General features: G+C 43.8%; 1 protein-coding gene across 1 annotated transcript; it reads right to left on the bottom strand.

The window, feature by feature from the left end:
* Positions 1 to 458: 458 nt before the first annotated feature.
* Positions 459 to 9,446, bottom strand: hoxb9a (homeobox B9a). Its single transcript, XM_034089710.1, has 2 exons — positions 8,781 to 9,446; positions 459 to 985 (listed from the first exon to the last, which is right to left on the bottom strand). The coding sequence occupies exons 1-2, from the start codon at positions 9,376 to 9,378 to the stop codon at positions 750 to 752; spliced, it is 834 nt and encodes a 277-aa protein (XP_033945601.1). The 5' UTR covers positions 9,379 to 9,446; the 3' UTR covers positions 459 to 749.
* Positions 9,447 to 10,628: the final 1,182 nt, after the last annotated feature.

Raw genomic sequence — 10,628 nt, 5'->3', positions numbered from 1 at the left:
TGCTGTTCGACGCTCGGCGTAACCCTCGGAGCACACTCAAACATCCAATCACAGAGCTTGAGGACTATCACGGGGTTTGTCAAGCGAAGCGGAGAGAATACTTACTTCCGGGTGTAATATTCTGTAAAGCAAATGCGCTGCTCCGACCCTCGGTCCTGACGGACTCCAACTTGTGTTTATTAATCAAACAAATAAATAAACACAAGGATAATAATGTGTTATTGTTGAGTACATAACAGTGTGTGGTTTAGAAACCCATTAATACAGATACAGATACAGATTTCAGTATTCTGAGCCCCTACTCTCCCCATATCTGACAGCTACAGAAGTCCTACATTATTCAATTAAAATAAAGAAGTAAAAACAATAAGTGTGGCTTGATATTGAGTAAGAAAAAGGTTGATAAACGCTGTGAGAATGGATCTGCGGGTAGCATTCGCTCGCGATCTCAAGTCGTCTACAACATACGTTTAGGGAGCTATATAGAAGCCTATGGCCATCCTGGAAAGTTGAAAATGTACGCTAAGGCCCCCCCCCCTTGCGTTGGAAAAAGCCGACACAGCGGACTTGACATAACGTCAACATAGGCCGACCTGGGAGTGAGGACGTGTTGGTTTACGAGCTTCCACAAGTGTGTGTGTGTGTGTGTGTGTGTGTGTGTGTGTGTGTGTGTGAGTTTGCGGTTAAGACATAAGCAATATGGGACTTTATGTTGGTGTATGCGTGCGCCATCGCCACTGAGAGTCCCGCTAGTCCTTGGGATGGTCCTTGCTCTGTTTCTTCATTTTCATCCTCCGGTTCTGAAACCAGATCTTCACCTGCCGCTCTGTCAGGTTGAGTGCTCTTGCCACCTCATGCCGCCGGTCCCGCGTGAGGTACATGTTGAACAGGAACTCCTTCTCCAGCTCGAGTGTCTGGTATTTGGTGTACGGGCATCGCTTCTTCCGGGAGGAGCGTGCATGTAGCCAGTTTACCGAAGGGTCAGCTAGAAAAAAAAGACAAGAGGAAGAAGCAGAACATTTAATAAAGGTCTCCAATCCTGTCTTTGGAGGGTTTATAACCATATTTCTCTGTGCGTAAAGGCTTCACTCGGAAACACCTGACTCTGCAATAGACACTGTGGTGTGTGAACTAGTTTTATGGTGAAAAAAGCAGTAATTTGACACAAGGTGGGGTTTTTTTGAGACTGGATGGAGGACAGACGGCTTCACCCAACCTACAGTCAGCTGAAAAGCACATGGACACATGAACATGAACAACATCTTTATAAAGAGGGACTTTCACAAAATGGCCATTGAATAACAAACACACTTCAAACCCCCTACTGGTTGTTTTTTTTGTTTTATTCATTTACAAATCATTAGAACTTAGACGGCACTATAGCTCTGAAAGCCGGTTCTGACCTTAGAAAATGACACCAATTGAATTTCAAATTTAAGTACAATAATTAAAAAGCAAAAGCAATCTATTGCTACCTCTTTTAAGGTGACCTTCATTGCATGCCTATGAGAACAGGTGATACCATACGAATGAGGCGGGAGGCATTGTGTGGTTACCACAGACAAAATGGAGGATGCAAATCAGGGGAAATGTTTTACAGGCCTAATATTGTTTTTTTTCTTGTTTGCATCAGAAAAATAATCATCTTGTAGCTCAGCCTCACTCTTAATCTCCACTAAATTAATAAACAGAAATGTATGGCCCTGATGGGAACAGACAACAAAATATGTCTTGCCTGCATCCTTTGTCTTTCATTAAACGTATAGAGACTTTATAACTACATACTCAAATCAAAAACAGGATGAGTTATCATTGAGTTCTGTCAATATTAGAATAATTAAATTCAGAGACTTAGTGTTCCATTTTGCCTCATCAAAACTCTGAACAGCTCCAACTGGCTCAAGATTGTTGAATTGTGCATTTGAGATTTGAATAACAGCATTGTAATAAACGAGGCTCCTAAATTGGCTGTTCTTCATTTTCGGCAGAGAGAAAGCTTTGAATTATCGCTTTGATTCTTTTTTCATCTGTCTCTATTTCTTTCTTTCTTCCAATTATCTGGTTTGCCAGACCTCCCTCTTTGTAGCTTTCAGACCAATGTAATTAGCAGAGGCTTGTTGTTTGGAAGCATGGCTCTGGTTTGGGCTGAAAGCTATCTGCTCTTCCCCTCTGCAAAGCACCAGGTATCTCAACTATGAGGCAGCAGCGTTAAGACACAGTTGGCCAACACAGACTCCTCAAAAATCCATCATGAATGACAATGGCAGTTTCCATGCCTTTACACTATCTTGCAAATATCATCAGTTAAGTTCAAACCTGAGCATAGACGTTTATTTTCTCTGCTATATTTAGCAACATTTGAAAAGACCAGATCTGCTTCTGATTCATTTGCACTCACACCTCTTCTAAATAAAACCCTTAACCATGAGCTGTGGTCAGGTCAGGATCCTCCACTCAATCACAACAGTCAGGCCAACCAAGCACCAGCTAGTTTCTAAAATAAAAAAATAAATGCAATGCAACGCGAAACATCTCTGCCTTCTCATTAGCCAGAACTAGTTCTTACATTTGAGTTGCTGTTACAAAAGCTTAAATACCATCTCCTATGAGAAACAGCTGTAAGGGGCAGCGTGCAAAGCAAGACCACAATGGAATGACTTTCTTTAAATCTGCTGTTTCTGCATTTCTGATGTCAGCAGTATAATTCCAAGTCGTTGTACACCACCCAAATGTGACTAAAAGAGGATTAGGGTTGGTTTAGGGTTCGGGAAGTGCACTGGATTTATGCTGAGTCATTGGCTGTCTACCAGAGGCAGTGTAAGTCCCAATGAACGAAGCACAGCACTCATGCAGTCTAATCATCATGCTAATTTTGGGGATATGACTTCCATCGAAGTGACATTGGGCCCAAAAAAGCATCTCATTGTTGCTTTAAACTGCAAAAAAGTTGGCGTTAAGGAGGTTTCCTTCCCTTACTGTATGTAAAATGCATCTTCAGTTAACTGGCCTGAAACGGCAGAAAGGATGACCCCGTGACATGTGAGGGATGTCATGGAAAAAGCCTGAACTTCAGCGACTTTTGATGACAAGAGAAAAGCTTTAAAGGCACATGTGTCTTTTCTTGAGAAGTCTCTGCTCTAACTTACTCATATTCCAGTGGAGGCTTCATACTGTATGTCAATTTCACTAGAAATATTTGAATACTGTGACAGTTCTTCTTGGTGTCATGCCAAGAGGATTGACATAATAAAAGCAGATGGCATTCGTAATGGTTCCCAGTTGTGGACAAAGAACTGTTTTGTGTGGCGCTAAGCCATGTTAGCTTTATTTTTGATGAAGTACATTAGCATTTAAATGTTTGACGTGCAACATTTACACCAGGGAAATACTAAGATTTAAAGAAAGGAATCATGGAAAATGGAAAACTTGTTCAAAGATAAAATGATGATATACTAAGTTTCCGCTTGATGATCAAATGTTTGACCTTTTCAGTCCAAACTGAGTAATGGTAATAATGGAAATACCACATCTGATCCATAACCAAAATGTAATTTATGAGCTGGTTACCAAACTGAACCAACGCTCATACATCTCCTAGAATTCCATAAACTGTCATCACCGGACATTTATTCCCATGTTTATAAAACTTAGAGTTCTGCTCAACGCCATTTGAAATGATCAAATAAGATGAATAAGGATATAGGATCATGGTTGAAAAGGTATGACATCGCTATTTAAGATGTACAAAACAAAATGTTGGTGTTCTACGTAGATGTGAACAAACCCAAGCATTGAAGTCCTACCTGATTTAAAAGACGTGTTGCTAACCCTTGATAAACTTACTTAGGAGGCTATCAATTGTAACAAGGCCTTGAGAGGTTTTCAGAATCTGTGAACGTAATCTCTTCTTCTGGTGTTTCTGTAAATCATATTCAGAAGTTGGTTACAGAAGAATATCTCAAAGACTTCCATTGATGTTCTCGGAGTCACCCGACCTGTTCCTTGGGGGATCTGACAGAATATATCCTCCCTGTGTTAATAACAGCAGCCCATTAGTTAGCGGCCATCACCAGTAAATATGTCCTTACTACCCTCTGAAATCAATTCCCTGCAACATGGCCCGCATGTTAAGCTTCGATTTCATCTCAGGGCAGAATAATGCCTGCTGGAGAGGTGAGAAGGGGGTGGGGGTGTGCAGCGCTTTTGTCACACCGTAAAGTGGGTGCTTTGCATTCCTCGGGTGTATAATCACCTCCAGGATCATCCATTACCTCCGGAGCTGTGGCGCGACCGTGGCTGTCACCCGGGATGACAAACCGGCGTGGGGGGGGGAGAGGGGTGCTGCTGGTGATGGTGGATGGCATTGACTTGTTTCTCCAAGTTGCAACAGTAAGGATGTGGACAGATGAAAAGAAGCATATGGGTGGGGGTTTATAGTTTGTACAGTCCTATCTTGAAGTTGTCTTCAGGCTACGGCCTTGTATCTGCTGTGATGCCACTTGGACAATCATGGACGAAAAGATAACAAATCGTGTTAAGCTACGACCCTGCGGCACGATGTGTTCAATTGTAGGCCAATGTGTGTCTTTGCTTGCGTGTGTGTGTGTGTGTGTGTGTGTGTGTGTGTGTGTGTACACCATGATGAATGCTGCTTGCATTGAAACAGTATCCGAAGACTAATATCACATCCCATCTCTTTCTCCCTCCCTGAGCAATTTCCCCCTAATAGTTCCAGAAATTGACCTCTCATATATCCCAAAGGCACGTTATTACATTTCCAGAAGCCGTATTTTATTCTCCACCAACCCCAACCCTTGCACCCCACCTCGCCCAGCCACCAACAGCAACACGCCAATTAATGGGGTTCTTCACCCGGCGTTATAACTTAATAAACTTCAGGGGTAATAACTTTCTCGTGCTGGCCGGCAGCGGCAGCGGCAGCACAAAGGCTGAAGTGTAATCTTGTAGTTTATTCTGGATGGCCGCCCAGCACCAGTCACACAAAGAGAATCTGTAGCTGGATGCCAGCGTTGACTGGATGTGATGTTTGGAAAGGTACGATTCCACTGATGTTAATCAAACCGCAGACAGTTTGAGTACCTGAGGGAAACTCTGCCTACAGTTATGCTCCAACATGCAGATACTAATCATTTCTCAGTCTCGAATGGAAAGAGCATCGGATACAACTTATTTCAAAGATTCAGGGTGGATATTGCCACTTGTACCCATTACTAGATGTTGCTGATCTTAGGATCCTTCACAGTGCCCTCCTCAAATGAAAAGTTCTGAATAAGGAAGCATTATGTTTCATCGTTTCATTGTTATTCTGCTATGAATGTTTCCCTTTTGGCAACACATATGAGCTAACACACACACACACACACACACACACACACACACACACATATATATGCAATATATAACGTGATAATCTAGGATTTTGGCTAGCTGCTTCCTGTTTCCAGTCTTTGAGGTATAAGCTAACAGGCTACATACTGTATTTACTGTACAGACATTAGAGTTGCATCAATCTTTCCCCAGAATCTCAGAAAGTTAACGAGCACACCAACACAAATGTCAAACGACTCCGTTAACAAAGATCAAAACAGCCATTGGTTTACTCAACCGTCATAATGGCTGATAGCATTCTGCCATTGCAACACAAATAAATCAATCCCAACACAACCAATTGAAATCCTCTTCACAATATGTCCAATTAAATTCCTTTGAAGGAGACAATTCCTATTTACACAAGAAAAAAAATCCCCTTGTAGGATTTATAAATAATGTCCTTCTTCCATACTAACCTAAGGTTGTACTAACCATTATTTATCCCGGTGTTCTTATAGTAACCATTCAGTGAAGATACTTAGGCACTTCGAGATTTGTCTTGGCAGATGAGAAGCGCTATATAAATTAAATATATTATTATTATTAGGGTTAGAGCAAGGGTGATTTTATTTCGCCTGCATAGAGAAATATTGGGCCCCATAGAAAATGGCTGCCTTGTGAAGAAAATAAACTGGACTGGCTGCAGCTCCCCTAGTGGCGGCACAGACACACTGCACACCAAACAACAAACCACGAGAAAGAGAAACTTTCTCTAATTGAAAATACTCTCAGTTGTGCCTGTTTGAACATCAGAGTCCATTACAGACTAAACTTCATTACCACCGAGCCAGACTGAAACACAGTGATGCTTCAGACTGGAGGCTCTGGTGGATGGCCCGCTTACATGCTGTAATAAGGCTGTGTGTGTGTGTGTGTGTGTGTGTGTGTGTGTGTGTGTGTGTGTGTGTGTGTGTGTGTGTGTGTGTGTGTGTGTGTGTGTGTGTGTGTGTGTGTGTGTGTGTGTGTGTGAAAGGGAGAGAAACTGGGAGATAGAAAAGTGTGTGTGCCAGTGTTGCTATTACGTGTGTAGCTCTATACGTGATATTATCTGCGAAACTTGATGTAGGCTACCATCAGAGCCAGAATAATTCAAATAGTTTTAAACTTGGTGCTATGGATATAATGTTTGTTCTGTCAGTGATGATGAATTGCATTTTGCACACGTTTTTTAAAATGGTTAATTGTTGTTTGCTTTAAACCTATATTTTAATAACACATGCAAACATTGTGAATAACGTTTTAAAAAGCCAAAGTATATTTCCCTCTACAGCTGTGTGTCTCTCTGTGTGTGCGTGTATGTGTCGCGCGTGTGTGTGTGTGCTTTTGTGAGTGTGCGTGTAGTATTTGCAATTTGTATTCCCCTGTAAGGCCAAACGGTCAGGTTTACAGACGCATGGATCACAGTCCTCCGACACAAAGTAGATTTATGGGGCGGGATTAGAGGAGGGAAACAGAGCCCTTCACATGCTGGCTTGCTTAGGGAAATAAATAAGAAATAGGCCGACATAAAAAAATATCAAATGAATATCTTTCCAGGGAGCCTTTTTATGTCCCGCCCAAAATAAGTCAAGAAGGTTTGGAAAATACCTCCAAACCGAGCCAGCACATGATGGATATAATGTTGCTGTTAGCGGGTGCAGACAGAACAAACCCGGGTTATAGGAGAACCTCCGCGGCTCTACATCAGGATGACTGCTACTTAATGACAGGTCCAATATTATTATTATTATTACTGAGTGAACAGATGAGTACAACAGCAAAGGCGGCTGCATGACCCGCAGCCTACAGAATAACACCACACTGAATTAGTGTATTGAAGTCATTCTGCCGCCTTCACATAAATAATGAACCCCCTTATTTTATAAACAATAACCGAACTTCGAAGGTTGCAATAGGCTACATTTCGTGAATACAAATATGAGTTTTATTTGATCACATAATTGTAAAAAACACAACATAATTCACAATTGTACAGCTACTCCGTAAATATGGCCCTACGGGCGATTATAATCGTATATTTTGGCCTCGGCACTATCTACAAATAATCTGCTCTTCACTTCCTGACAGTGACAGACGTCCTGACTGCCTGATTGCTATATCATTTTTAGGACAGCCCATGCATATAGCTGACATACATTTAATAGTTTCAGCTGATGGAGATGTTTGCCATTGGGGGCGGGAACAAAGCGTTGTCCTTTTATGTTTGCATTTCTTTGCTTCAGAATAGTGACAATACAACAGAAATATGAAGAATAATCCCAGCACCCCTCCTCTCAAGAATATGGGAAATGACAAAGCAGTTGATTGCAGAATGATTATCAAGGCAGTATGGCCTTTCAAAAGCATAACTAGGCTACATAGCATATTAAATACCGCTTCACATGGTTACCCAGCCTGTACAGAGAACCCGCGGCCTGCCTGTCCATGGTGACGGCAGTAAACTATGGAGCTCATGTCTCCAGACATCGCTTCTGACTTCAGTGCATATGTGGTGCGGGAGGTAGCAGTGGATATGGAGCAGGAGGCCTACAGCTCACACAGTGTGACTGACGCGAGGAGCTTTAATACGCAATGGCGCGCGGACACAAACTCATGTGCGACACAGAGAGATTAATAAAGCCCTGCGACCTACAACCCACCTGCAGTAAATCCCTAAATTAAAATGCAACATCAAACCCGAAGCACCATCCCACTTGAAGCTGTTTCAGCAATACACATGCCCTGAGCAATTACCTTTTCACGATAGCTCATAATCAAACAGTGATTGTTTTTACACAAGCTGTAATTCCAATTAAATGTATATATTCTCTGCTCATGAAGATATAAATCCATATGTTTTTTGTTGACACTTTCCAAACTCACCATCAAGATACTATCAAATCATCAATTATTTTTAAACTGGCATATTGTTGCAAAACAGCGTGAATCTTATTACTAAGAAATGCAATGCAAGTATCCTCTGAACACACCATCCAACTGTGTTATGTTTAGGGTTAGGTTAAGTTATATAATATAGTAACCGGTTGTAGTTATTGCAGTCTACTAGTTTTAATTAGGCCTACTTAGCAAGTTGTCCACTTATTGTGTCCACCTCTTATATGTTTTTTGTAGCTTCCCCAGTATTGCGCAGCGACCAGAACAGAGATTGGTTTAGTGACGCTACATAATACAGTTAATATTGTTTATAGGCTATCGAGAGTAAACCGTTACTGCAGGAGCCTGCTGCTAACACAGGGATGATCCGTGCTAAATATCTCAGTAAATTTAGGGGAGCAGAAGGTGGGGGCACTTTGGCACTCCGGCTCTTTGTTCTTGTTTTATGGCGGCATTAAAACATTTACAATCTCCCTCTCTCGTTCCGCTCTCTCCTGCCTGCTTTAATAACTTACTTTGATCCGGGACGTCTTTGTCCTCACTCCCATCACAAATGTCCTTATTTTCTTCGAAACCTGCTCTCGGGATGGCGGCCGGATGGAGATTTAGCTCGCGCGCGGCCGTGGACGCAGACTCCAGGATGTACGTGGTGGTCTCCTGCTGGATCTGTCCGCTGAGTTTAGTCGGGATCTCTCCGCCGTGGTGTCCGAGCTGAGGCTCCAGCTTGACCTGCCCCGCCTGGCCCTGCCCCGGGACAGCCTCGGAGCCGCGCGGCGCGCAGTCCAGCCATGAGCGGAGGTAGCGTGTGTCCGCGGCGGGCACGTGCTGGGCTGGGATGTACGGGTGGTAGACGGTTGGGAGGCCGCTGGCCCCGTGATGCGGGCTAAACGGGCTCCAGGAGGAAGAGAAGACCGGGGGCTTCGGCTGGAAGCTGCAGGACGGGTAGGACTCCGGGTGGGGGTGCTCGGGCTGCCTCCCGCCCGCGGCCGCGGAGGAGCTCGAGCCGGAGTACTGGTGGACGCCGGGAAAGCGAGCCGGGGTTGAGAGTTCATCGCTCTCGTGACTTATGATAGAGTCCACGTAATAGTTGCTCAAAGTCCCAGAAATGGACATTCTCGGACATTATCCGCGAAACGCCGCGAGTTCACTAAATGGAAAACAAGAAGAGAGACATTACGAGATTTTACTCTTTGACTCTCTCTCTTTTTCTCTTTGCTTGCTCCCCCCCTCCCTCTCTCTCTCCCCCTCCCTCCCCCCCCCCCCCTCTCTCTCTCTCTCTCTCTCTCTCTCTCTCTCTCTCTCTCTCTCTCTCTCTCTCTCTCTCTCTCTCTCTCGCCCTTCCTTCCAAACAACTTGCGCACTATAGCGAAACAAAGTGCTACAGCCTCGCACTGTGCGCGGGGTGCAAACTGATTGGCCGGACTTTTTTCTCCGAGCCTGATAAAGCTTCAATGGAGCGTAAATCAATAATGCACCCCCCCCCCCCCCTTTTTCCTCTCTCTCTCCTTCTATCCCACTCTCTTTCTCGCCATTTAATAGATTGCACCCCCTCTGAATAAATTGTCTTGTTTATATGCAATATGCAAAATGAACAGCTCGTGCGTATATCTAGTCTGTGTATCTATGGCTGCTGTCAGAGTGAGAATTACACCAAACTGTTAAATTATGCTCGGTCTGGGCAGCGCGGAGACAATGGCTGACAAATAAGTGGCGCCATTATTTTTATGTATTTATTTATTTATTTATTGATATGAACCTAATCAAAATAGACGCGCGTGCATCTCAGTGTGACGCGCACTGTACACATTACCGGGAGCGTGAGCACTGTTTTCTGTATTGTCTGCAAATCAATCTCAACATCATATAAATGCGCTGATAGCCAACAGCAGCGTTGTGTTATACCCAAGACAAGACAGACAGTTACATTCACACCTATGTGTGGGTAAAGATTTACCCACTTTCTGGATGCACTCGGAGTGTTTCTCCGTGAGATGCCTGACACTGTTTTATTGGCAGATTAACAGTCATTTTTGTTAACGAGCGCCATTAAATCGGGCCCTGCGTGGTTATGCCCCTTGTTTTTACAGCGCAAACTATCCAACTACTTTTTGGGGTCCGTTTAATACCATAATAAAATCCTACATCAGGGTGGCTACTTTGGTTTATATGGATGATATATGGCCTGTGGGGCTGCAGCCTCTCCCCCGGTCTGGTAAAGGACGCTTCTCACTCGCGGTCAGGCGGCCACGGGTACACACAGCCTGGACAGGAGCACGGAGGGACTCAGGCTCCTCCTGTGGCCGAATAGAGGGTCACCTGGCCCCGCTGCTGTGCGCTGGAGCTCCCGGTGCTTTCCTCTGCTG

The sequence above is a fragment of the Pseudochaenichthys georgianus genome, chromosome 8, assembly GCF_902827115.2.
Source record: "Pseudochaenichthys georgianus chromosome 8, fPseGeo1.2, whole genome shotgun sequence".
NCBI classification, from domain to species: domain Eukaryota; kingdom Metazoa; phylum Chordata; class Actinopteri; order Perciformes; family Channichthyidae; genus Pseudochaenichthys; species Pseudochaenichthys georgianus.
This window is presented reverse-complemented; position numbering and strand designations above follow the sequence as displayed.

Coding starts and splice junctions, on each gene's coding strand:
- hoxb9a (XM_034089710.1), bottom strand. CDS start 9,378: ATGTCCATTTCTGGGACTTTGAGCAACTATTACGTGGACTCTATCATA. Junction 986..8,780: donor CAAAGACGTCCCGGATCAAA/GTAAGTTATTAA, acceptor TTTTTTTTCTAG/CTGACCCTTCGGTAAACTGG.